At 50.2% G+C, this 27035-nt stretch overlaps 9 protein-coding genes across 9 annotated transcripts; 5 read left to right on the plus strand and 4 right to left on the minus strand.

The window, feature by feature from the left end:
- Positions 1-116: 116 nt before the first annotated feature.
- EsH8_VII_000120 (uncharacterized protein) lies at positions 117-1172 on the minus strand (the record flags this gene model as incomplete). Its single annotated transcript, XM_083270253.1, has 1 exon — positions 117-1172. The coding sequence occupies one exon, from the start codon at positions 1170-1172 to the stop codon at positions 117-119; it is 1056 nt and encodes a 351-aa protein (XP_083127810.1).
- A 1069-nt stretch (positions 1173-2241) lies between these two features.
- Positions 2242-4454, plus strand: EsH8_VII_000121 (MBL fold metallo-hydrolase; the record flags this gene model as incomplete). The annotated part of the gene is made up of 4 exons (XM_083270254.1): positions 2242-2275; positions 3406-3953; positions 4024-4154; positions 4205-4454. 4 exons carry the CDS (start codon positions 2242-2244, stop codon positions 4452-4454), a joined length of 963 nt encoding a protein of 320 aa, XP_083127811.1.
- A 2004-nt stretch (positions 4455-6458) lies between these two features.
- EsH8_VII_000122 (5'-methylthioadenosine/S-adenosylhomocysteine nucleosidase family protein) lies at positions 6459-7685 on the plus strand (the record flags this gene model as incomplete). Its single annotated transcript, XM_083270255.1, has 2 exons — positions 6459-6828; positions 7381-7685. 2 exons carry the CDS (start codon positions 6459-6461, stop codon positions 7683-7685), a joined length of 675 nt encoding a protein of 224 aa, XP_083127812.1.
- A 1376-nt stretch (positions 7686-9061) lies between these two features.
- Positions 9062-10595, plus strand: EsH8_VII_000123 (ankyrin repeat domain-containing protein; the record flags this gene model as incomplete). The annotated part of the gene is made up of 2 exons (XM_083270256.1): positions 9062-10414; positions 10575-10595. 2 exons carry the CDS (start codon positions 9062-9064, stop codon positions 10593-10595), a joined length of 1374 nt encoding a protein of 457 aa, XP_083127813.1.
- Positions 10596-11199: 604 nt separating this feature from the next.
- On the minus strand, positions 11200-13511 carry EsH8_VII_000124 (uncharacterized protein; the record flags this gene model as incomplete). Its single annotated transcript, XM_083270257.1, has 2 exons — positions 11200-11262; positions 11598-13511. 2 exons carry the CDS (start codon positions 13509-13511, stop codon positions 11200-11202), a joined length of 1977 nt encoding a protein of 658 aa, XP_083127814.1.
- Positions 13512-14542: 1031 nt separating this feature from the next.
- EsH8_VII_000125 (zinc-binding domain-containing protein) lies at positions 14543-15022 on the plus strand (the record flags this gene model as incomplete). Its single annotated transcript, XM_083270258.1, has 1 exon — positions 14543-15022. One exon carries the CDS (start codon positions 14543-14545, stop codon positions 15020-15022), a length of 480 nt encoding a protein of 159 aa, XP_083127815.1.
- Positions 15023-15150: 128 nt separating this feature from the next.
- On the minus strand, positions 15151-16515 carry EsH8_VII_000126 (uncharacterized protein; the record flags this gene model as incomplete). Its single annotated transcript, XM_083270259.1, has 1 exon — positions 15151-16515. One exon carries the CDS (start codon positions 16513-16515, stop codon positions 15151-15153), a length of 1365 nt encoding a protein of 454 aa, XP_083127816.1.
- A 2363-nt stretch (positions 16516-18878) lies between these two features.
- Positions 18879-19409, plus strand: EsH8_VII_000127 (uncharacterized protein; the record flags this gene model as incomplete). Its single annotated transcript, XM_083270260.1, has 1 exon — positions 18879-19409. The coding sequence occupies one exon, from the start codon at positions 18879-18881 to the stop codon at positions 19407-19409; it is 531 nt and encodes a 176-aa protein (XP_083127817.1).
- Positions 19410-19665: 256 nt separating this feature from the next.
- Positions 19666-24059, minus strand: EsH8_VII_000128 (uncharacterized protein; the record flags this gene model as incomplete). Its single annotated transcript, XM_083270261.1, has 3 exons — positions 19666-23354; positions 23408-23482; positions 23534-24059. The coding sequence occupies 3 exons, from the start codon at positions 24057-24059 to the stop codon at positions 19666-19668; spliced, it is 4290 nt and encodes a 1429-aa protein (XP_083127818.1).
- Between the last annotated feature and the right edge of the window lie 2976 nt (positions 24060-27035).

Here is a 27035-nt window from a genome sequence, read left to right on the forward strand (position 1 = left end):
CAGGGTCATGTGTGGTTTTGTACAAAATTTGCTGCAGCCAGATTATCTATCCGCCAGTGGGTACAGTGCTGAAAGTTGACGACAACTATGCAGGTCTTTGCACATGAATCTGGTGTTTAGAAGGTAATCTCAATAACTCTTCCAGGGGAAGATTCCTCCAAAGTAGCACCACGGGAGCCCGCAGAGACATACAACACATCTTTCCCCTTCTTCTTGGCCAGTACAGTCGAGGTTGCTGACGCAAGAATATCGCCCTCTAAAAACACTGTGCGGTTTCCATCTGCGGTCAGGCGAATGACCCGTCCCCCTCCAACATTGGCAATGTATGCAGTGCTATGCTTGTCCAAAGTAAAGTCGTCCAGAGAAGATTCCTCGTCGAGGAGGAGCTCAGGCTCCGCCCCTGGAGCTGGCTCTGCAGTACCATTGGCGAGTGCAAGGCGGTAGAAGGTTCCAAAGCCACCGACAGTGAAGTATACGTAGTCGGGTTCATCGATCGGCGGCAATTTGAGACCATTGATGCCATTGGGATAGGCGTTTTCGGCTGGAGGGGCCATTATTGGGTTGCTATAGAACAAGCTGGTTTCGTTGGTGGCAGTGTCGATGGAGAAGATGGAGCCAGTGGAAGACTCTGCGACAAGGATAGTTGGAGTACTTCCAGATTTACGACCAAAGATTGCCGGGCTGAGAACTGTCAGGCCGTTGAGGAGCATGGCGTCCGGGATGGACGTGATGAGGGACACTTGAGGCTCCTGTTTACCTCCAGCCTTCCACCCACGGAGGTCAAGGCTGTATACTCCCCAGGCGCCCTGGACGGGAAAGCCACCAGAGAGTCCGCCCTGGGTTCGACCACCGACAAAGGCGAACACATCGTCCTGGTACTGATTGATACCGATGGTGGAGTTGACACCGGCGGACTCGGGGAACTTGTAAACAAGCGAACCCTTGCCGGTCTTTGGGCTTACTGTCCAAATTTCCCCTGCGTCGTAGCGAGTGACGAGAAGTTCGCCGTTATTGCGGTCAGTCATAACCTCTAGCCAGGCATCCGCCGGGGAAGGGTGCTGATAGAGGACTCGGCCTGAGGGTGTTTGTCGCGACGATGTAGGGCGTGCCGGGGAGGCATTGCCAAAACCAACCGCCAGAAGGCCAACAATAGATACAAGAACAGTTTGCATTGTAACTGATCGATTTTTTTGTGAATCTCTGAGACTTTCTAGTTTTGTTTAACTGATGATGTATTGATTCGGATTTTCTTGTGGCATGCTTCATTTTTAAATATCCCAGAGCAAGAACAGGATGCATACATACTCATTACCTGTTGCCGCACCTGGATGCTTGGATAACGTCAATATTCTCTCAATAATCAACTGGGTCTTTAAAACCGGTATCTCCGTAACAAACTTAAATCACAGAAAGGATTGCAAAAGAATCCTCAACGACAACAATATCTCGTCAACTACGAAGTATTTTGATTCAAGGAGACTTGTCTGCCCTTTTCAGCGGCTTTAAGAGTTTACCATCCTAACGCCGGTACCTGTGCCCCACATTAAAGTTTAAATAACAAACAGCGCTCCCTTCCGCTTTACACTATAAATAATCACTCAACCGGGGGGAGAAGTCCAGATGAACACCAGTTGCGGATGCCCGGGATGCACTACAGAGTATACGTGGGATGTCCCGTGGTAATGTAGATTTAGCGTGGCGCAGTCCTTGGTTGCTCCGGAAAGCTCTGAAGCCGGCTGCCAAGATGTGGTTTAGGCTCATATGCACATGGAAACAAGTTTGTGATTCAAGGGCCTCCCAAGCTGGGGAATCAATCGTCTGATCGAAAAATAAAGAATCCTCTAGTCCCTGCACCTAGCTTGGTAGTCTATCTCAATCGTCTGGTGATCCAGCATACAGCTGTTGTTTTTATCGACAATGAAAAATTGCCGTAGACAACCAGCTACCGAGACAGGAAAAAAAAACCTGTAAATGAAACGTAACGCGGTAAAAATGACTATGAGCTAAACAGACTGTTGACTAAGAGAGCCTTGCAGAGAGATCGCGGAATTCAAATTCTGGGGCAGTATTGTGTGCATAGCCTGCTGCAAATGGTCCCAACCACCACCGGCTGAGAAAATTGACTCAGCGAGGAAAGACAGGAACTCGCAAGGCATTTAGGAGTCACTTTTATTCAACAATAAATTCTCATAACGTTTGCTGATCAAGATTTTACTTTATGGTGACTTCATACATCGGGACATGCGCAGACGGACTGTTACCTCCTCCTGGCGAGGTAAGTGGGGCAATGAGCCGTTGACCACGTTACGAATATTGGCAATGAGGAAATGGCACCTCGGTACCTCCGTGCAACTACCCATGTGAAATGGGTTCGGAGTTAATGGCTTCTGATCGCAAACCCGATAGTTTGAGTATAATAGAGCGTGCAATGGCTTTAATTCCGGTGCGCCTGTAGGATATAAAATAAAGTATATATCTCACCTTGACTTGTTCAAAGGACATGATACTAAACTAAACAACATCTTCATCAAAATGGGGCGAGCTAGAATTTTGACTCAACTTGTCGCTGCACTGGCAATTTCTGCTGCTGGGCCCAAGAGTCTAGCAGCAGCACAAGATGCCTCTGGGGATGTTGAGGCTCTTCTGCAGAGAGGCCTTGATGCCATTGGTGGCCCCGATAATTTGTCGGCTATTCAAACGGTTAGCTACGTCGGCGGAAGGCAAGTTAAGCCCTTGATTGAGTTTTAGTAACAGTTGCTGACTGGAATAGGATTATGCGCACCCGGTCGTTGTATATGGCAGTGTCACTGCACACGGCTGACCAGATTCCGGTCAGCTCTGGGCGGCAGGATGTGTCATTCTCGTACGATCAACAGCACGTTAAACAACGTATTGATAGGGACCTAACGCTCGGAAGTGTGGAATACCTAGTCAATTTCATATGGAATTTGAGTGCTAACAATGCCAAGCTCTGTTGACCTTTGGAAGAGCAAACCTCGAGCCTATGAGGTACTCTCTGGTTGTCGAAGGAGGAGAGCAAGGTTTTGCGGCGAATGTCGACGGAAGCTACAGTCTCTTTGCTCCGACTGCACCCCCAAGCGGCTACCAAGATGGTACTTACATTTAATACAAACATTTCATGTGGTTACTTACTTGGTTTCAGGTCTTCTGGCATCCTTTTTGATAAGTGAAGCGTACAAATGGTCTCCATTGTTGCTTAACACGGTATGTTCTACCGCAGATACTGATCGTTCTCCCCGCTGACAGTTTCCATCTTCAGATCTTTTCAAACAACAACTTTACTCTACGCTGAGAAACAATAGGGACGGGGATCGAGCTCCCAGCAGGTATATTTACACTTCCTGTGAACTGGGTTGCATTACGAAGAACTGACTTCAACTCCAGTATACGACAATGAGCTGCAGTTGTCTGTCCTTTTCGATGAGGACACGGATCTTCCGTACATTATCCGGTCGTATGAGGATCACCCGATTTTCGGCCCCTCCACAAACGATCTCTTCGTAATGGACTATGTCGAAGTTCAGGGTGTGAAGTTTCCCACCCAGTTCAAGACTTTTTACAACAACGAGCATCTCTTGAGCAACTACATCGCGGACGACGTTCTGGTCAATAGTGATCTTGGCGCAACCTCTTTCGATGCGCCGGGAGGGGAACGTCCCGCGCTAGCTCGGAACAGCGATTACTCTTTCGCAGAAATCGGTCAGTTGAACTCGGTTTGGCTTTGGCTTGGGGCGTTTACGGGAACCTTGGAGAGCCTCGAGGTTACACAGCCGTACCCTGACCTTCCTGGAGTCTGGGATTTGAGAGTCGACAACCCCCTTGGAAACCGACAACTGGTCCTGGAGATTGGCGATTCTGTCGTTGTTCTTGATGCTCCCCCGCACCAGAGTCATCTCGTCATCGACTGGGTTGAGCAGACACTCGGAAAGTCTGTCAGCCATGTATTTGTCGGTGACTCCATTACCCAAAACCACATATGGACACCGTGCTAAAGCTTGACAGTTGACTCACCACCACCACGACCACGCTCTGGGAGTAAAGGACTACGTGGCAGCAGGTGCCAAGGTGATTGTACCAGCTCGCGCTACGAGCCATTACACCGAAATCCCAAGTGCCCAATTCCTAACCTACGGGTAAGTCCACATTTACTAGCAATAGCACTTGCCCAACTAAATCGGAGCAGGCCCGAGGAACCCTTTGTCATCCAGGACAGCAGAATACGAGCATCGTTCGTCGATATGGGACAGTCAGTTGTCACAAGCGATGCCGCCTACGCATACATAACGCCCGCGTGCCCCACTACCAACAGCACCGCCGTGGTCTTTGATGCCGATCACGCCCTGCTCTCAAGCCTGCCGAGCTTTGATCAAGGCACTCTGCACAAGCTGCTTGTTACTCTTGCACGCGACCACGTGGCAAAAGGCGCAGAGTGAGTAACTCTCCTGTTCGTAGTTAGCCGATGACTGATAGTGCGGCCAGATTCCGTCCTTCCCACGGGCCTGCGGGAAACATTTCGCAGCTTCTAGACTTTGCCGGGTACAAATATCCGGAATACTCAGCGAGAGATTTTAAGTATGCAAACGCAGCGTGCTAAGCCTGATGCTGTGTTTGTCGATCAGTCGATGCAACCTCAGGGGGTTATGTATACTTGGAGACCCTTGCAAGCTCCACTTGTTACCGCGTTCTGCAGCCTTTCATCAGAAGATACCTAACTTCGTGGACACAGGTAAGAAGGCAGCACGGGACGGACCGATCCTTTGTGCAGTGGGCTGTTTTAGTGGGTGGGGTGAATTCTGCCCGTGTCAGACGCTGGTGAATCCCAGATGCCAGCAGGTGGATGGGGAAACAAAGGCAGAACCGAAGAGGTGAGAGACTGCCACGAGGGAAATATGCGTGGACCAACAACAGGTAGACCAGATGATGAATTCACCATTTTTGGTTTTATTTGCTGAATGATATCCGAAAATGTTATTTCCCCCGTGATGAGATTGATTGAAGTCTGCGCATGTAGTCTGTGTGTGGCATGAAAGCCAGCGCTGGATGTGGTGGTATGGAAAAGATTTGGGATTTCGCCCAAGTCTCTCAATCAGCTGGCACCCAACTAATCGAGTCCAAATTCATCATAAAATAGCATCTCGATGCAATTATCATTCATCAGCAGCTTAGGCTGTTGGTGTCTTCTAGTCTTATTACGGACGAGGTGATCTAACGAAATCTTGCTGGAGATGCACAACGATGTCGGTTTTTTAGGCGACGGCGGTGCACCCCATTTAACCACAGTTCACACTGCTGCAGCAATAACGCCCGCAAATGCCTGATGATCAGCAATGCCATATCTCACCTAGGGAGTGTGCTCGGCGCAGCAGCGGCGTACTTTGACTTCATTAAAGGAGAATAGCTAGGCTCAGCCCTACCTCAAACAGCCTGGAGTACTTTACGAATTGTCACTGGAGCAAGCGATGCATGGCATGGTGTGATTGTTTCAACTTATGCATTGTTCCGACCATGACAAGCAATTGGGGTTTCATGCGCCTTCTAAAGGCAAGGTAAACCCCTAGCTTGCCTGTAACCTGGAACTCGAAATGGCTACGTATCGCTGAGACACTAAGGATTTCTTGATATTGGGTCATATGAGCTCTTTGTGCGCAGGGTTGGGGTTTCAAACTTTCGGTGAACAAGTTGGCCAGAGAGCGATCTTCGCCCTTGCTCCTCCGCCCCAGTAAGGCGCCGCCAAGCCTTGCTGGTGGTTTGCACAGCAGCATGCCACAATCACATCGACGACAATCGCCATCCTGGCATGAAGAGCTTGCTATGGGGCTGTAGTGATAAGCCATATGATATGATAGAACGAATGATCGTGGACCTAGTGAGTTAATGAACTCGGCTAAAAAACTTTCTGCTTTTATCGCCTTGTAAATACGACGTTGGACGAGATGCTGATTCCATTTTCGCAACCCTCCGGTCATACTTTCAGCGGACTTCTTGTAGTCGGCTCGGATTTCTCTTGCGGGGATGTGTGGATCCTTATGCGTCGTACAGTCAGACGCCGTCAGCTTTAGCAGGTCTGGCCGGCCTGTGATGGGGCATGTCCGGATCTTTGCCTGGTGTTAATCAGGCTGAGCATGGCGACACACCCGAGTTGGTTGTCAACCACTAGAATCTTCGTATATCGTACTGCCTGATATTGCTGTTAGAATGACGCTAGCCAGGTTCAGTGGCCCCCGCGTCATGACAGGTCAACAATGGGCGGTTAGAAAGCCTGGCAGAAGCCAAAGCGGCTTGGGGTCACAGATAAGGAAGGGGAAGTGCTCCCTTGAAAATCCCGCACTCTCTTATTCTCATCTGCACTGGAGGGCCGGACGTCCATCATAAGAATTGCGATTAATCAATGTGTTGTATTACCTCCGAACACTCTCTTAAAGCCCCATAACAGCGCCATGGCACCTTTGCAGCGACTTGCAAGGCCTCAAATGTACACCATTGGGTGGATCGCCGCACTGCCCAAGGAACTCACAGCGGCATGCGCTGTGCTCGATGAGGAACACCAGAAGCCAGAGAACTTCAAGAAGCACCCAAGAGACACAAACAACTATGCCTGGGGTCAGATCGGAGAACACAACATTGTCATCGCCTCGCTAGCTGCCGGAAGATACGGCACTGTTTCCGCGTCAACGACCGCATGGGGCATGATAAGTTCGCTTCCGCATCTTCGATTCGGCCTCATGGTCGGCATTGGCGCTGGGATCCCCAGGCTCTCAGAGAATATTGACATCCGCCTTGGCGATATTGTCGTTAGCCACCCAACTGGTACAAGCCCGGGAGTCGTACAATACGACCTAGGAAAGATGGAAAACGACGGCTCATTCAAGCGTGTTGGGTCTCTCGCACCTCCACCCGAGGTCCTTCTCAAAGGATTGACGACTCTTAAGGCCACGCAAAGACGCAGAGGGCCTCGAGTATCAGATATTTTAAATGACGCACTGCAGCGCCATCCTCTTTTGGCTGAAGCACAATCAGGTGATGATGCGTTTGTGTACCAGGGGTCGCAAAACGATCGGCTTTTTGAGGCATCTTCGATACATATCCAAACCCCAGACAAGCAACATAACATTTCTTCAGCAAGCCTAGTTTCGCATAACATCATTAGAGTATATTTTCAGCTGCCAGCGGCCTGGATATGGTCACTCATATGGCTACTCTATGCTTCCATAAACAAAAATTCTAGTGCGAACACAACCAAGAAAGCTCGGGCATTCGAAGATGAGAGCCATCCAGACATCATTCAGACAAGATCATGCACATATTGCGACCCTGCAAAGGAATTAAAGCGACAAAAACGCCGTTCTAGCAGTCCTATAGTGCACTATGGTGTGATTGGTTCTGGCAACTCTGTTGTGAAGGACGGCATCTCGCGCGATGAAATCGTACAACGACTCGGGGACAAATGCATCTGCTTCGAAATGGAGGCAGCTGGTCTTATGGACAATTTTCCCTGCCTCGTGATCAGGGGTATTTGCGATTATGCAGACACCCACAAGAATGATCGATGGCAGAACTACGCAGCAGCAACGGCCGCTGCATTCGCAAAGGAGTTGCTGGAGGTTATTGACGCAGAGGATGTCGAGGTGGCCCCCAAATTGGATGAAATAATGAAACAATGTTAGTGATGGTCGATTATGGCAGGGGAAACTACATGTGACTTACGTATTCTTTTAGTACGCGAAGACGTCTTTGAAATTCATACTATCACGACATCTACGCAAAACGTCCTCCAAAATCACTACGCAAATATGCTGGTGCAGCAAGTCACAAAATGGCTCTCTCCTCCAGATACATCGATGAACTATAACAAAGCTTTGCAGCAACGTCATGAATGTACTGGTCAGTGGTTCCTCGACAGCGATTCATACTCAAAATGGAAAGCCACACCAAACTCTCTGCTGTGGCTCTACGGCATTCCCGGCTGCGGCAAGACAATTCTAAGTTCGATTATCATTGAGGATTTGAAAAAAAATGAAGACATTTCTAAGTCCTTACTATATTTTTACTTCGACTTCAATGACACCAGAAAGAAATCACTAGATAAAGCAATTCGGTCACTGATGCTCCAGTTATACTACAAAAACGAGAACGCTCAAGCTTGCCTGAATTCACTCTACTCTTCTTGCCAGGATGACGGCTCACAGCCTAGCATTGAGGTTCTGTGTACAACGTTTGAAACCATGGCACACATGACCGGTGAAGTTTGGATCGTCCTTGATGCACTTGACGAGTGTCAGACGAGGAACAACACAAATGCCGGTGGCTTACTAAACTGGATCAAAAGCTGCAAATCGTCTCAGCGGTCGAATTTGCACCTTATTGTCATGAGTCGTCCAGAGTATGACATTAAAGAGGCTCTAAAAGATTGCACTGACAATCAGGTCCCCTTGCAAAGCGCCTCAGTCACCAAAGACATACGTTCATATGTACGCGCAAGAGTAAGACAGCAGGATGGCCTCAAACGGTGGCGACAACGACAAGAAATTCAAGATGAAATTGAGACGCGCCTTATGGAAAAGGCTAATGGAATGTAAGATCAAATTAATCTCTTTTCGTTTCAATTACTAAGTTTGCAAGTAGGTTTCGCTGGGTTTCGTGCCAGCTCGATGCCCTTGAAAAATGCCCCGATCCTATTACTCTTCGGGAAACGCTAAAATCACTACCAAGAACGCTGGATGAGACCTATGCACGGATTCTGCAGAGAATCCCCCTTGAATATGAGCGGAACGCTAAACGAATTTTACAATTTTTGGCATTTTCTGAACGACCATTGCTGATCGAAGAGGTCGTCGATTTGATTGCTGTAGTCATCAAAGACAAGCCCAGATTCGATCCCAAGAACAGAATGCCAGAACCACAGGAGATATCAGCATATTGTTCCAGTTTGGTAGTCATTCTCAATGAAAGCGGTGATCAAGCAGAGAAGGCAGTCATAAAGCTACAGCTCGCGCATTTCTCAGTCAAGGAATACCTAATGTCTGACCGATTAGAGGGAAACATGACAAAATACTTCAGAGAGTCATCAGCCAGAGCCTACATTACAGAAGTCTGCCTCGCATACCTGTTGGAATTAGACCATGGCCTTTCACTAAGCGAACTTAGAAAAAAATACCCACTGGCGCAATACGCAGCACGATACTGGATATACCACGCCGCCCGAGCCGAGACCCAAATATTTCATGAGCTACTGAAAGAATTTTGGGATTGCAAAATATCCTATACAACCTGCTGCCATCTTTACAATCCCGATTTCCCGACGGAACATGAACCGGAAAGTTTCGAAACCGAGGCGGTTTCTGTTCTTTATTACGCGGCACACGGTGGACTCTTTTACGCAGTAGAAGAACTACTAAAGGAGGGTGTCGACATTAATGAAAAGAGCGGGTTTTATGGTGGCGCCCTCCAAGCTGCCTCATTTAATAATCACAAAGAGATTGTACAGTACCTCCTGGATAATGGAGCAGATATCAACGCTCAGGGCGGGTCCTATGGCAACGCTCTCCAAGTTGCTTCATTGAAAGGCAACCAAGGTATCGTCCAGTTACTCCTTGACAATGGAGCAGACATCAACGCTCGTGGTGGTCACCTTGGAAACGCCCTCCAAGCTGTTTCATATTACGGTAACCCATATATCGTCCAATTACTCCTTGATAATGGAGCAGACGTCAATGCTCAGGGCGGCCTGTATGGCAGCGCCCTTCAAGCTGCTTCATATAGCGGCAAACAAGATGTCGTCCAATTACTCCTTGATACTGGAGCAGAAATCAACGCTCAGGGCGGGCTCTATGGAAATGCTCTCCAAGCTGCTTCATATTACGGCAACCAAGATGTCGTCCAATTACTCCTTGATACTGGAGCAGACATCAACACTCAGGTCGGGTCCTATGGCAACGCCATCCAAGCTGCTTCGTTGGAAGGCAACCAAGATATCGTCAAGTTACTTCTTGATAATGGAGCAGATATTAACGCCCAGGGTGGTGATTATAATACCGCCCTCCAAGCTGCTTCATATTACGGCCACCAAAATGTCGTCAAGTTACTCCTTGATAATGGAGCAGATATCAACGCTCAGGGTGGCGAGCTTGGAAACTCCCTCATAGCTGCTTCAGATAGTGGCCACAAGGAGATTGTGCACCTACTCCTTCAAAATAGCGCCCAAATTTCGGCAGAAATCAATGACGGATGGACGCCGTTAAGCAGAGCAACACTCAACGGCCACACTGAAGTAGTTAAGCTGTTTATCGACACTACTGATATCGATTTAGATCTCAGACATCCTCATTCCGGTCGCACTGCACTATCCATTGCAGCAGAAAATGGCCATATATCAATCCTGAAGCTTTTGCTTGCGGTAGAAAACATCAATCCAAATACAAGAGATAACATACATCGAACTCCATTGTTCTTTGCGTCTTGGAAGGGACATGAAACGATAGTCAACATCCTGCTGACACTGAACCCGGCGGCTGCGGATTGGAATGACCACTACGACTCAACACCTTTATCAGTAGCAGTCAGAAACGGCCATGTAGAGATTGCAAACGCCCTTCTAGGTAACAAATTCGTCAACATCAACTCTCAAGATTTATTTGGTCGGACCCCCTTGTGGTGGGCTAGACGTAAGGGACATGATGAAATCTCCCAGTTATTGCTCGAAAGCGCGAAGGAACGAGAAATACCACTGGATGGCAATGATGTGGAGCCAGAAGCAAAGGCAATACCTTATAAACCGTCCTCCATTTGGTGTGATATTTGCACTCTCGTGATTTTGGAGGACAGCTTTTCTTATTCCTGTTCATCTTGTAACGAGGGAGATTTTGATATCTGCCTGGATTGCTTTAACTTTGGGGGTCGCTGTTTGGACCAAACTCATGAACTGGCTTTCGAAAATAGTGAGGGAAATATTACAACATAGATTCCTAACTTAGCGACGAATTGTTGACTGCGATGTTTAAACCTCGTAATCGTTTTTAAATCACATAATAATCTGGGCCACATGTTGCGTATGTCCTTGCACCATCGACTTATATTTAGGCTAGGGAGCCCACGAACGTAAGGTGAATCCGCGATATTTTTTGATTTTCAATAAACAAGTATAAGTCATTGCTGAAGTTACGTGGCTAAAGCCCCAATATTTCAGATAAGATCACCGCCGCTTCCCACAGTGGCTTTGGACTGGCCGTTGGCTTCTTCGTGACACTAACAATTGTGATCATGGTGGGTAACACAGATGCCGTGAATCCTTCTTTAGCTTTGGCTTTCGGTCACACTGTGTACTGTGTGCAACCAATCACGAAAGTAATGGTAATGAGAATTTGAATTCGGGTAATTCATGTGACATTTCCCTTAGAAATCGTTCTGGGCACTGCTGTTCATCTTACTTTCCCTAGGTAACATATCAAACAGCCAGTTATACAAATGGAGGGAGCTAGATCCGTTGAGCAGCACCTACTGCCGTTTTATCATGGTTCCCACCCTTACGACATACATACGCTTACCCACTTGTCGCAGTTATCAAGAGAATTTGCGCTTACGAAAAGCGTGTAGACTGACAGGTGGCTTCGGGTAGTTGGGCTCCTGCGAATTGCAGCTGAAAAGACAGTCTGGCGCAGTTGGGCAGATTTCTTAGCCGCACGGTCCGAAAGCTGAGAGAAGAACTCTGGCTTCTGGGCAGACTGCTTCTCGAAATCTATTGACAATTCATCCATAACCTCACTCTGCCGTAACCCTACAACCTCTGTTACCCAGCACCACGGATGTCCATCCATGATGCCACAGCTCACTATGAAGAGACTAGATTGCTGGCCATGAACGCACTCGAATATTGCGTTGCCGATAACTTGAGGTTCATCGCGAAAGAAGAACTCTTCGAGGCTCCACCGGTTGGTAGGATATGCCGAGACAATGTAGTTGGTGTACTTCTCCGTCTCCGGCAGCACAACCCGCACACGACCCCATGAGGAACTTAACAGGGAAAAGTCCATGACAGGTTTTTGGGCTTCTTCTTTGATAAGTCCACCTGGGTGCAGGTATAGTTCCGTGACAGTGAATGTTGGCAGGAGCGACTTGCTCATGCTGATTAGCCACGGCGACAAATGCCGGCCAAATTGAAATGGAGATGTCGAGAGTGGCCGTAGGAGGATGCATAAGATCTGATTGTCGATTTCGCAGTAGATCCACGCAACGACGGGCAGCTTTGAATCTTTGGGCCGTCTTATAGGTAGGCTGATTCGGAGACCGCGGCTGGTGAGCTGTGGTGGTTGGGGGAGGGCGCCTTTCACCAGCCGTTCATATATGTTGTGCCTGCGTAGACGTTGGTAGTTTTTCGTGTACAAAACCTGGTACGTACTGCCGAAGAAGTCGTCTAGGCCCGACACACCTACACGTGTTGAAAACGTGTCTGAGATTTGGTCTGCCAGCTTGGATGCCGCTTTTGTCTTGCCTGGAGTGCTCTCTTCCGTTGTCAGGGTCGGAATTTGGAGACTTTGCGGTGCGGTGTTAGCGAACTCGGAGGGCGAGGATGCGAGAAGGCCCGTCAGCGATTGCGCACAGTCATTCTGTAGCGTCCACGCAAATATGCTGTAGTCCTCCTCCTGCTTCAAAATCTGCTCCTGGAGTCGAACAAATGACTTTGCTCCCTCACCGTACAGCATCGGAATGTGGACGCCGAATAACCCCAGCAAGCAGTATGCTGAGTCTTCTTCTCTCGTGGTCTGCCTCGCTGAGGCCCACGACATGCGCTCGGCGACGCTGCAGGTCATCGGGCTTTCCCCGCGCAGAATGCGGACTGGTATTCCGGTAATGGCGGACACCTGAGAGGCGAGGCTTCTCTTGGTGCCGATCTCGGCCCACTCGAACGTGTAGAACTCGACAACCTTTGGTGCAATCAGTTCCTGCAGGGTCCAGCCCCTCGTGAACCAGCGACTTTTCGGCAACTTTGCAATGGGACTAGGATCCAAAGGAGTCGGCAGTGATTGAAGTCTGGCAATTTCTACATTGAGCATCTTGATTCGTTCATGGTGCACATCTTTCGGAATTCTTTTCGTCGCTGCCTTCATTTTCTTGTAGGCAGCGTTCGATCTGCGGAAGCGATTACCCGGGATAGGCGTCACTGGAACCTCGGCGGTGACGTCCTGTAAATATGCGTAGCAGATTGTTGATTCTTCGTACCACCGATACATGGAGTTGATGGCCTCGGAAAGTTCGGCGCTGCTTGCCTTGTCAATGCAGCAGGTGTCAATCCACGCCCACTGGAAGCCATCCTGAGCTGCCTTTTGACAGCAGCTGACAACCTTTTTGTACCCCTTCTTTGATGTGGCGGTACCATTCTGAATATCGGCGTAAAGTACCTCCTCCTCTCCCCAAGTATGGCTCAAAATCACATACGGGGGAATATCCAGACCCATGAACTCTTTCAGCTCAAGCGAGGAGGTATGAAGGAGTCTCATCGCGGCGGCGTTCTTCGAAGTGGCCGGCGATACCAATGAAGACGAAAATGCACTTGATTAAGCTGAAATGGGAGTGCGGCGATGTGAAATCTTGTGTAGAATAGGGGCTACACTTCAAACTGCGCGGAGCAAGGCTGGACATTTGAATCGCCCCCTTATTATCAGGTCTGAGACGTTCAAGTCTTTGATCAGACTGCGGGGCATTGGCAATTTTAAGCACCTTCCTAATTAGTAGAGCTGAGGTACAAAAGCAGATCGGTTGGAGAGAGCAGAAACCGGATCCAACACTTGTGTTGTATTCTCGCTGGCCTTTCCTCGTCATGCCGTTTGCGCCGGCTGTTCTGACATAGATTACCATGAATTTCTTCTCGAACTGCACTATTCTAGTTTTGTGCAGACCAGTTTGTTGAAAGTGTGAACCAGAGGCCTCTCTGGTCTGGCGGAGAAGAGTTGAGGCCTACCACCCCACGTACCACGAATCGTTCAAACAGTTGGAACAACAGGTGTTGGTTGCGTCCTACACACCATGGAATCTCACTGGTGGGCTTGCGCAAGGGTCCGCTTCTAGCGCAACCCACACGGGCTGACGAACATATAACCGGGTCTCCCGGAAGCGTTGTTGAAGTGGAAATGGAACAATCCCCGGGGGACGAGCAGGGGGTGTCTGCCGGATCATAATGCGTCGTCTCGAAAACGAGCCAACCATACAAGCTATAGAACCGCTCTCAAACCAACAGCTGGCCGCTACCTTGGCCAAGTGCACCGCCAGCATCAATGCTGCATATAGTTGGTGCCGGAAGTGATGAACTCAAGCCCCTCTGGGCGCATGGCTTGGTAGGTTGCACTGCCTTCGAGTTCGTGTTGGACATTGAGCTATCATGGAAAACGCCCGAGGCAGAACGGCGATGAGGGACTTTAAAGGCCGTCCCGCGCGTCAAACAATATGACGGTCGCTTCCCTCAAGATCTCCGCACTCATTCAACTTATACGCGTTACTTGTTACTCGTTGCTTGTCTAGGGACCACTGCGCCATGACGAACCAGAAGCCCAGAAGCGACAAAAAATGGTCCTTGTATCCCGCATTGCATGCCGATGTATCACGACTACTTCAAGAGGGGGATCTCGTCTTCAAGTTCCACAGCAATGACTTGGACGAAAGCTACACTCACGAGTACGACACTTTCGTAATTGGTCAATTCGCGTGCCGGAACCGTGGCTGCGGCGCCAAGGGGTGGGCAAGCAAGAAGGTCGCCATTACCGTCCGGATGTATCAGGGGCAGCGATACAATGCCAGGGTCTACCACCAGCGGTGCAAGCGTTGCAAGTCGCTTAGCCGGCCAAAGCTGGACAACTCGTATGCCGAGAGATTATCATACCGCATCATGAAGTGGAGTGGAATTCAGTTGGACGCCCCGTTTTACTCTAGGAAGCAAGGAGAGAAACCCCACCAGAGCGACTTGTGTGAAGGCTGTAAAGCGGGGCATTGCACTGGGATTTTGGGAGACTTTTAGCATCTTGATTTATTCAATCACAATACCCGGCTTTCTTTGACATGAAAACAATGTGTCTGACTCAATTACTTGAAAATGCTGTTTCAGGGCACTCGGCCGTTTGGCAGAATTGTGAGCCACACTAAACCTTACCGCCCTGTCTGGAGCGTTTCCGCAAGGCGCCGAAAGTCTCCTCGCGCGATTCCATCAACCCACTGAGAGATACGCTTCAAGTAGAACCCGCTCCTGCACCGATGAACTGCTTCGAGAAAGTCCGTCTTCAAGATGCTGTTTTCGACCTCCATTGCCCAGTCGGGGCGTGACTGTTGCATCCGTGCCGTGTAGACCTTCCTCAGTTGCGTCTGCTCGAATTCCATCAAGTGAATCCAGTATAGCTCATTTTTCCCTTCATTGTCAAGGTCGTCTTCGTCTTCGTCACCGCCGGTGCTACGGCCTCCGGAAGAGAGTGCGTCGTCTTCACACGTACTTTCATCTCCGTATCGGTCGCGGTCAGGCTCCTCCTCCCGTCGCGCTCCACTCAAAAACTTTGGCATGAGGGTGGCGGTCCATGAAGGCATCGTAGAAACGCACTCCCAGTCCAATATTGCAGTGATTTTGCCGTCGTCGTCTACCAGGATGTTTTGTAGGGACAGGTCGTCATGTCGAAGAAAAGTCTGTTCGGGAGGGTGCTGTATGACGGGGAAGATTTTTGGCAGCAGGGCCAGAAGCTTCATTGCGACTTCCACAGCCTCCTCTGCGTCTTCTCTGTCCTCTTCATCATCTGCCTCTTTTGAAGCGTTCGTGTAATCCAGGATGACAATATTTAAAAATGAGCTCAGCCAGTCATGACTGGAGCGAAATGGGCCCCGAGGGACATCGTATTCGTAATGGTCGCCCCAGAAGAACACAAGAGAAACCATTTTTCCTGGCGTGACATGAAATTTCGATTCTTGCTGTTCCTCTTGCCGCTCATTTTCAGTGACTGTGTCGATATGAAGGGTTCCGATGCTCCGAAACACGTCCTGTTGGGGCCTGCAGCCGAGGATTTGGGTCTGATATTCGGCGACCCTCTCAACCAATGCCGTTTTCTGGGCCATGGACATTCTTCGCCATCGCTTGTACGCCGACACGCCGGGCATCAGTTCCATCAGAATCCACTCAAAGCCGATCTCGTTATCGTTGGAGTCGTCAAAGCCGAGCACATGAGGGACCGGGGTACTGGTCCATCGCCGAAGCCAGTGCAGAGTCGCCACTTCACCGCGTGTCTTGTCGCCAGGGTCCACTGGGAGGGACACGCGCATTAACACTTTGCCGTTGTCGCTCTGAATAAGATACAGCTTGTTGAATGCTCCCGCTGCGTAAAATGAGACATCGCATCTGGCGCCATCGTCAATACCTAGTTGTCGGCGGTAGACAGTTTCGATCGCTTCCACTGAAGGCTCTCGTGTCCAGCGGGGCTCCAGTTCGAAACCGCCATCCTCCCATGCCAGTCCGTCTCGGCTCGGTCTCGACATCTTGGCAACGTCGCAATACCTCTGTTCATGAACCTAGTCCTAACCCAATTCAGCAAGCTAGGCAAAAGAGGCTTTTGGTGTTGTTTTTTGCCGTTCAGTTAGTCGTGCAGCTATGCAGAGGAACGTTGCGAGGTGAAAAAATTCGGTGGTTGGGAATCGCGTTTGACTACCTTATTCAAACCAACCGAATGACGAGTAAATGCCATCAACCTCGCCCATGTTCCTGAAGGTCAATTTTTGTGTCTCACAGTTCACAGCCAGCCCCATTGTGTTTGATTTTGCTTTACCTCGGAATATTCTTTAGCTCATACATGGGAATGAGGGAAATTAGATTATCCATGGGAAAGAGATCACAAGCTCGACCAAGTTTTGGGTTCGCCCCATGCTATTGGCGAACCAGAACATCATCCAATCGGTTTCATACGGACAATGGATTTTGCGGTTAGATACATACGCTGTTTGATAACCACGTCACTTGCCTCACAGTATTCAACGAATCAGCCTAAGCTTCACCCACTACATCCCAACTTCCCAGCTTTCGAGCTATCAGTCAGTAGCAATAGCGCTCAACGGATCCGCGACACGAACCTGTTCTTGAAAGATCTCGAAGAAAGTTACGGCTCTGACATATAACTACGTTCGTGAGTATTGAAGGGAAATATGGTAAAGAAAATTACTAACGCATCGTGAGAGGCGTCACCCCAAAGCAATGTGTACTGCTACCCGAGGCCATTGCACATCTTGTCATCGCATGAGTAATCAGATTGATTCACGTCCATGCCCTGTACTATATGAAATCAACCCGGGTGGATATCTTGCAATAATCCACCGCATCAATGAGGCGAACCCGATGATTGTGGGGGAGATCTGCGATCGTTGCCAGAGCTCAACGGCCCGACGTAGGATTCAACGGTGGCTGACATCGCGAATGAGAAATCAGAATGGCGATTTGTGCAACCCCTGTCAGAATCTCTGGAAAGACAACGAGCCAACACGAATCATTCGGCTCAAGACTTGATCGACTCTCCCAATTTTTTCCCTATGCTCACTGGCTGGATGTGGACATCTGGGATCACATCAATTAATATCAAAGAATTCTGACTTGTACTATGTACGAGAACTAAGAGGCCACCGCGATCTCGTCAGGACAGCTGTATTCTCATATGACTCTGCGCTTGTAGCATCAGTTTCACACGACCATACGGTCCGCATCTGGCGCGCTGATACAGGCGAATGCATACAGGACCTAAGGGACCACAGCGAATATGTTAGCTCTGTTGCCTTCTCACACAACTCAGCCCTTACAGCATCGGCTTTAGGTAATAAAACGGTCCGCATTTGGAGTGTCGATACTGGCGAATGCATACAAGTTGGAAGTACTAAACAGCCGCCCCTTTTTCTGTCATTTGGTCATAGGAATACTCGCCTTATGACCAACACCGGCCTTAGGATTATCAGCAGCGCCACCTGGAAGGCACCGGCGACGTCTCCAAGTACGCAGCCTAACACTCCAAGTGATGCCAAGATTGGCCTGAGTCGAGATGGTAGTTGGGTTACTTGGAATGAGCGGAACTTACTATGGTTGCCCGTGGAATTCCGCCCTTTCTGCTCAGCCGTACAGGGGGGTGATACTGTCGTGATTGGAACTGACTCTGGAAATGTTATCGTTCTTCGGCTTTGCAACCCTTATCCAATACACAGTGGCTAGGGATTGGGATTGGGGAATCGTCAGTGTTTAGCAGGATCAATAAAACTTTGGTATTATTATCGTTTCCACGTGGGACAAGTCAATGGTTGCAAAACCTGGCTCCGTTGGGAAAATAATGCCCTCTGCCGATGTTGTCGAACCATGTCTCAGATTTGGTTCACACCTCATCATGCCAAATGCATGTCTTGCACATCTAAGTATCATACATCTTTGTCTGCTTGAAGACTATGACCTCAGATCCGTGACACGTTCCAGAGGCAAACAGACAGTCGACTCACCGCCATTCTGACCATTCCGAATAAAAGTATAAAAAAGGTCAACGGGCTTATTGTAGCTTACCGTTGGCTCAGCCGCAGCTGTGGTCTTTGAGCTGAACTGGAGCGAGTTTCTATACATTACCACCAGCTGTCTCCAGTCTAGCATGAGGAGGACCACCGCTCATGAAAAAAGGGAAATGCAGCCGTCAACAACCTCACATGTCCGAACTGCCACAACTCCGCCGCAGGGCCGCAAGACGATTTCGTCTGCATCGCCAACATCCAAACCTGCACAAAATCGGCGATGGAAAGTCTACGAACTAATCAGTGACAGCGACGACGAGCCTGCTCCTGGCAACCGCGGCAATCGCCACAATCGCGTACCACTTCCCCTTACCATGAACCGGTCAACAGGCGGAAACGAAAGAGTCCTGCTCCCGAGCCCCGCATCGTCACCGGGTAGCGGCCCGGACCGACGGCGCAGAACAGGCGACGCGCAGTATTTAACAGGTTCGCGCGGAGCACGATCTTCTGCGACCCTTCCGCCGTGGGTGGTGTCTCCTACAAATACACCCCAGACGCCCGCGACCTCTATAGATCGTGCTTTTAAAGGAGGCCCTATCATCTTCTCGTCGGCACAAAGCACGGCCGTATCGGCCGCCGATGCGCGTCTTCCGCGGAACATTGTCGCCCGCTCCCCATCTTTCCAGGTCAGCGGTTCCGCACAGCACGCGTTGCACAGGGTACTAGTGCTCCTGGCAGCGTACCAAGCTGCTATCTGGGCTGCAACGGTCGGGTCGTACGTTTTTCAGACAAGGGCTGAAACGGAAGGGGAGGAGGTGTACGCGTACCTCGCCGGGGTCATGCGGGACGTCGTAGAGTACCGGTTCGTGTTGTTGTTGGGAATGGCATACGGTCGACTTGTGTAAAGCGGCTGCTAGGGTGATTGACGGGCGCGGTACTGGCCATGTTGAGCGAACGTGTTGGAATGCCCTTTGTCTTCCACGAAATCCAAACTCATACTTTCTCTGAGGTCACTGTGTGTCCTTCAGGTCAATTCAACAAGACAGTGCTCAGCTGACAAGACTTTGGTCTTCAAATCGTGCACTATGTGACAATCTTATTACAGTTTGAAGCCAGCCACATGATTCATCTGGTATTGTCTTATTAGAGTATGAGAGGCTATCAGAATTGTATGGTATGATCCACTTGATCAGGTGGGCCAACATCCGCTTGCTTCCCTTCAAGCAACTTCACCACTTCTGCATGGCCCTTTTGCGTTGCTACTTCTAGTGGTGTCAATAGTTCCGGGCTTTCCACACTTTTGTCCGCCGATCCAACGTTGATCTTGTCGGTAAAATTGGCCCCGTTGTCGAGAAGGACTTTTACCACCTCAGTGTGGCCCTGCCACGAGGCCGAAAATAGCGGCGTCCATCCTTGGTTGCTCGCCGCGTTCACATCGGCCCCCTTCTCGAGAAGTAGCTTCGCAACCTCGGCGCGACCATTCTTTGCGGCCGAATACAGCGGGGTCAATCCGTTCGTGCTGGCTATGTGCAAGTCGGCACCGTTGTCCAAAAGTAACTTGACCACCTCGGTGTGGCCAAACCTTGAAGCCGAGTACACCGGGGTGCATCCGTCATTACCTCCCAAGTTCAAGTCGGCACCCTTCTTGATGAGTAGCCTCACTACCTCGATATGCCCTCCACTCGCTGTTGTATTTATACACGTCCACCCATGAATGTTTCGTATAGTGAGGTCGGCCCCTTTTTCAAGAAGTAAGTTGACCATCTCCGTGTGGCCATTTCTCGAAGCCGAATACAGCGGAGTCCAATTCTCGCTGCTTGCCTGGTTTACATCGACTCCTTTCTCGAGAAATAGCTTCGCAACCTCGACATGTCCTTCATCCGCTGCCATATTCAAGCATGTCCATCCATGCTTGTCTGTTGTATTCAAGTCGGCACCCTTCTCCAAAAGTAGCCTTGCCACATCGGTATGGCCATTCCTCGAGGCCGAAAAAAGAGGGGTCCACCCTTCGCTGGTCGTCGTCTTCAAGTCAGACCCCTTCTCGAGAAGCAGCTCCACCGCCTCAACACTGCCCTTGTATGATGCTGCGTTTAGCGGCGTCCATTGGTTGTTGTCTGCCAATTCAAAGTCGGCACCCTTCTCAAGAAGTAGCTTGATGATTTCGACGTGGCCGTTGACTGCTGCGGCGTTGAGAGCCGTCCATCCCTTGTTATCCACCACGTCCAAGCCAGCGCCATTCTCAATAACCAGCTTTACCACTTCGAAATGGCCCTGACTTGCTGCCGTGATTAGCGGCGTCCATCCCATGTCGGTTGGTATACTGATGTCGGCGCCCTTCTTGATGAGTATCTCCGCAACTTCAGCCTGGCCCTTGTATGCCGCTGTGTTTACCGGTGTCCAGCCCTCGGGTCGTTGGTAATTGAAGTCGGCACCTTTCTCGAGAAGCAGCTTCATGACTTCGACTTGGCCGTCATAAGCTGCCATGTCTACTGCCGTCCACACGTTTTTCTTCGTTGGGTTGAGCTCGGCCCCGCTGTCGAGAAGCAGCTTTACCATTTCGATATGCCCCTGGCTCGACGCCATGCTTAACGGCGTGTATCCCAAGTCGCTTCCTTTGTTGACGTCGGCGCCTTTCTCGAGGAGTAGCTTAATGACTTCGGGAGAGCCCGCGAAGCACGCCATGATTAGTGCCGTCCACCCATTAACCCGCGCAGCCTCCAGATCGGCGCCGTGTTCGAGGAGCAGTCTCACCACCTCAGCGTGTCCTCTCGCTACTGCTTCGTCGATGGGCCCCCATCCATCCTTGTTGGTCAAATCAAAGTCGGCCCCGTTTTCGAGGAGTAGCTTCACCACTGCAGTATGGCCCTTTTGCGAGGCTTCGTTTATGGGCGTCCATCCTGCATTGTTTACTTGGTTGAGGTCGGCGCCCTTTTCGAGAAGAAGCTTTACAACTTCGTCATGCCCTTCGTTTGCCGCCAAATTCAAGGCCGTCCATCCGTTTGTCTCAGCCAGGGTAAAGTCCACCCCCTTTTCCAGGAGCAGCTTCACTATTTTGAGGTGGCCTCTGTTCGATGCCGCGTGCAGCGGCGTCCATCCTACATCATCTACGGCCATTACATCCGCACCTTGGTCGAGGAGCAACGTGACCAGGTTCCAGTCTCCTTCCGAGCAGGATATCTCAAACGCCGTGATGCCCATCCATGCCTTCTCGTCCACGGCGTACTTCTGATCTATTATCAAGCTTTTTGCGAGTTTGGGGAAGCCAAGTCGCGAGGCGTAGTGCAACGGGCTCCCCGGGACTTCGTCTGGAGCTCCAGAGCCCATCGGAGTTGGACTCGTTTCCTCAAAATACTTCCTCCACGCATCCCAGTTAGGATTACGAGCGTCGAAAAGAGCTATCATGAGCGAGAGCAGGACGCTGTCGCTCTCTTGGGCCGGGCTGGCATGCGTGTACCACGAGAGTGCCGCGTAGTTTTTGAACGCCCTCTGAACACTGCCGACCTCGTCCTCGGCGGGATTATTCCACGTCCGCTGGTAATTGACGTACTGGAGGCAAAGCTTGGCGATCAGGGCCCTTTGCAACGCTTCGTTCGAAGATCGCAGCCCTTCGTTTGCCAAGATTGGCGCCATTTGAGTCGGGAGATTGGACAGCAGAAACTGCTTGACAGAAAAGTGCGTCAAGTGCACCGTCTGCAGCCCTGGTTGGGATTTCGATTTCTTGGTCTTCCGGAGTTGCAGGAGCGAGCCGCAGGGGCCCATGATCTCGCTGTCGATGTACTCGTCGTCGACGACGTCAGGCAGTTCGTCGACTGGCAGGTCGTCCTCGCGGTCGTCGATAAGGACAGCCTCGCTGATCTCGCACACGCTCAACGGTCGCAGCGCGAACGCTACCCAGCGCAGCAGTGCGAAGGCACGGGTCCTCCGGTGCTCGGGGAACAACTGGATCGCCTTCCACTCCCGCTCGTACGCGTATTCGAGTCCCGGCGGGGTCTTCTCGATGGCGTCCGTGAGCTGCTTCTTGTTCTTCCAGCTCTGCAGGGACTTCTCGTGCAGGTTGAGCCACAGGAACTGGCCGTTGCAGTGGTCCGCCATGGTGTTCGATATGCCCTCCTTGGTGGGTTCGTCCTTCTTCGACAGCTTCCGGTCAACGATGCTTCGCGAGTACAGCGCAATGTCGGACCTAACGTCTTTGGAAGATATCCGGAGCTCGGAAAAGCCCGTCGCCTCGCTGAGGGCGCGTCTAATTCTAGGTTCGTTGCGACTGACGACCATGATCCGCGTGGCGGTGTCTGCCACTGCGCCCGTGAGCCTCTCGAGAAAGTCGGTGACGGAGTCGCTGCCAGTTCGGCCATCTTCCACCCATGTGCATTCGTCCAGGCCGTCCAATATGAAGGTGCACCCGGGAACAGTCTGAACGACTTCTCGGAGGAGCTGCATGATGGTCTGCCGCGTGGCGGTTGGTTCGTTCTGGGCCAGCCATCTGTCCCGGACTAGGTCAAAGACGACCTGGTTGCCGTACATAACCTGGTCTATCCATATCCGAATGGCGATGAAGGGGTCGTCGCGGCTTTCGAAGTTGGACGATAGGAAAAAATGGCCCACGGGCGTGTCGAGGGTCGACGAAAGGTGTTCAATGAGCCGGGCGCACAGAATAGTCTTGCCGAACCCGGCCGGTGCGTTGATCCACAACAGCCGGGGGGCAGTTGACGAGGCGTGGACCCAGTCGAGGAACACGGGCCGATCCAGAATCCAGTCACAAGTTCCGTCCAACCGCTTCCGCTTGGAATCGTCAAAAAGATCATTCGACGAATGGCGGCCCAGCCATGCGCGCACATCTTTCCGTGTCGCAGCTGTGCAGGTCAGATTTATGGTCGAGGGATGTACAAGTCCGAGGAGTCCTCACCTTCACTCTCTTCATCCAACTTGAGCAAGGCCTGGCGAAGCTCAGAAGCCCATGTTTCCTTGATATTGGGACTGTCTAGAATTTATCGTCAGCGTCAACAGTGGATGTTGGAGCCTGCGGCCGAACCTTGTCCCACAAGCGCGCCATTTACGCCTTCGGGCGGAACGAGCGTATACAAGTAATGCACCAGGAGGCCGAATTCCGTCACTTGAGCCGTGACTCTTCTCTTTTCCCTCAAGGCCCAGGCAAGTTTGCCCCTCTTTGATTCCGACGATGCGCCCCGATGCGCCAGGCCGGGGAAGAAGCCGTCCCCTGCCGTCTTGGCGTCTGGCAGAAGCGGTCGTGGGAGGCCGGGGTCGTCCAGACCGCCGTCGTACACCTTTTGGACGAGAGACAAGAGCTCGGTTGCCGTCCTTATCGTCTCTGGGTCGCCGAGGGCCGGATGGCTGTCCTTGGACAGGTTGCCATGCTCGATGCCGAGCGTGCGACCCCATTGCTTGAAGCGCAGCCTCTCGGTCTTGAATTGCGCGGCAAGGAAACCCAGGTCGTGGCCAAAGTCGCGGTACGAATCCACTCGTTCGATGACATCGAGACAAGTGCTGAAGAGGCCTGCAAGTCCTACGATTCCGACCGCCAAGCCTACCGGCTCCATGGTTACGTATGGGGTGTTGGTATGGTGCAGTCAATCCCCAGCTGCGACGACGGTGGGGTTGCACGACTGATGGTATACCCGAGTGGCCTTCATGCGGGCTGACAGCTCCTCGGCTACAGCCGCACACGCATTGGCATTCGTCTTTTCCCCATTCGCTAATTACTCAAGTGATCGATCCATTGACGAAACTCCGCTCACTCATCAATAGCATTCTCGGTCCAATCAGGCCGACGAGTCTACGCCACTCTTAACCCTGGCGCGACACGAGGCATTCTGCGAGAGAGCCTGACCATGAACGATGAGTGATTTTCTTCCGGCACGGCTTTTAAAAACAAAAATGTATTCCAGTATTGGTCATCAGCTAAAAGTGTCCAACCGCTGGGCTGCTGCATTTATACCAGCATCCATCGATCTGCACCCTGTATCGCTAGGGCTAACTGCGACGCATCTGCCAAATTGCGCGCCTGGATAATTGCTTAGGGCGGATTTAGCGATCGATATTGCAAGAGACAAGGGCTTTAGTGAATACTCCGGCGGCACTTAGGCATTGGCAAGACTGGGACCTGGCCCATACCGCCAGTACCACAATACCGCCCAAGAACCCCCCATCAAGAGGGGAACTTGGTTGAAACACTCAAGTAAATAAATCTCAATGTTGATTGAACGGGCGCATGATAAGGACATGGCTTCACGCCTGAGACCTCATGGGTTACGATATATTGTTATTATTATTAATTCATCTACCTATAGCCGCTGACTATGTAGGAAGTCTGCTTTTCTGTCTGGTATAACCTTATAAGCCCATAAAAGGATTCAAGTCCCTATATAAGCTTACAGGATAAAGGTTATGATACATTATATAATGCCGAGGAGGCATGATTCTGGCCCCGGACATCATTCCAGTCATCAATTACCCAAACAGAGCCGTATCGCTTGCTGGCCTCTGAAGATGCGAAGCTTTTGCACTGTGCAAATGCCAACAGGATGGGTGTAGTCAGTCGGGCTCCCAGCTCTGTAAAGTGTTGGCGATGGGCGTATCTTTCTTCTGGTCTCATAAGGCTGCTTTTGATACTAATTTTTCTTCGCCATCTTTGCAAGAGCCACAATGCATCCATAATTGTTCCTGGATTTGGCAATTTAATGATTTTGTTCTTGCACAAAGGTGGGTGCGGCCGGGTATCTGCCAACCTGCCAATGTAGTAGCAGCAGATATTCGACTTCTAATTTAACATGTCGCGAGCCGACTTCGCGTTGCATCCACTTGCCAGGGGTATATATACCCGCCGATCTATTGTATCTAGACTTTCTATAGTAAACCACACATTCCAACTGCTCCGCTGCAGCCGTGATCGCCACACAACAACAATAGGGCCAGGTAGTAGATGAATTAGCACGACAGGCGCCGTCTGTCATGATTAACGTTTTTCAACTAAGGGTGTTTCTTCAGCTGTCTTGCGCTGGTAAATCTCGCCAACTAAGCTAAAAACTCTTCTACAGCCAACCCAACATTCCTCTCAAAGGGGGTTAGAATCTCTTGTTGATTCCTCTCCTCCGTCCTCACTAGACAATCGCACGTTGAGTATAGAGGGCAGGTTTTGGTTCTGATCTGAGGATAATGTAACGGTCTAAGGCAAGTGTATTTGCAACTAGCTATGGCGACTACTACGAGTATCCTCGGGTGATGAATAGAAGGGAAAACCATGAATCTCCGCTTTGCTGTTAGCCTGATCAAGGCTGTGCCACACTAGCCATCAGATTGTCGGCATCGTGGATTTCGTGGTGGGCCTAATCAGGGACGGCTTGTGGGTATCGCAGATGTGGTCCTGGCCGCGATGCACAGCGAGGCCTCATACGGGCTCAGCCAGTTACACTAACCCGACCCCGCCGGGCCCGTGATCCCGCGCTGCTTTTTATCTTTTACAGCTATTCTTGCTTTTCCTTATATAGCGGAAGTATTGTCTCTTTTACGTAATAAGCTGTAATCATCTGGAGTTTTGGCTCCTTCAGACGTAACTTATCTGCAAAAGTTGCTTTTACATTCTTTTCGTAGTCTTGAACCCACTTCTTTAATAATGAAGGGAAGTAAGCTGCTGCCCCTTCTTTTAAAAGCCTTACGTCCTGTTGATATAGAATATCTGCTCCCTTCCTTAATAGCGATCGAGCGACTTCATATTGAAGTGCTAAGATGGCGCTTTGAAGAGGGGTGCAAATTTTTTGTTTCTGTCCAGGACGAAATAGAACGGTCGGAATGTTCACCTTGACGCCATAGTCAATAAGGCTAAGAACAATAGGATCGTTGCCTAGACTGGCTGCCTCATTCAACCACCACTCTCGAAATAAGGGATGCTTTTTCAAGACTTTGTTCTCGTTCCATAGCGATACCTGACGAGATTCTAGGTAATGGTGGCATAAATTATGTGCCGAATAGTTCAACAGTGTAGTCGCTGGGAAAGCTTCGTTGTGCTTAATAGGATTAGGGGCTGCAATGGGATTAGTGGTTTTAATTTAACAAAGCTGTGCGCTTTATCAACTTACATCTTCTTTCATCAAGAAAAACAATAATTCTCTTTGCACAGATCTCCCAAAGTAGGAGATGTGTATAGCCTCTTGTAACCACTTGTCGGGTATTGGTCTGATACTCTACATGTTGAATAATCTGGTCAAAGAAGTCGGCAATATACATAACTACGCCTATGCGAGCAAAGTCGTATAGAACAGAATTAAAGTCGAATGTAACAGCAGTCTTTATAAAGAGTGCCATACAAAATACTCCGTTGATCATCCTCATTAAGGATGTTGCTGCATAGAGTCGATTTCCACCGTCTTGGAAACATGTTACCATACTATCGATGTCTTTAAGTATGAATCCTATAACCCAAGGTAAAGTGGTCCATCCGAAACGAGAGTTAATGCCGTATTTCGTATAGGCGTAGTAGATACTATAGAGCATTACAGCCCAGCTAGGGACAAACATGA

Source organism: Colletotrichum jinshuiense, chromosome 7 (genome assembly GCF_051148585.1).
Source record: "Colletotrichum jinshuiense chromosome 7, complete sequence".
Taxonomy (NCBI): Eukaryota; Fungi; Ascomycota; class Sordariomycetes; order Glomerellales; family Glomerellaceae; genus Colletotrichum; species Colletotrichum jinshuiense.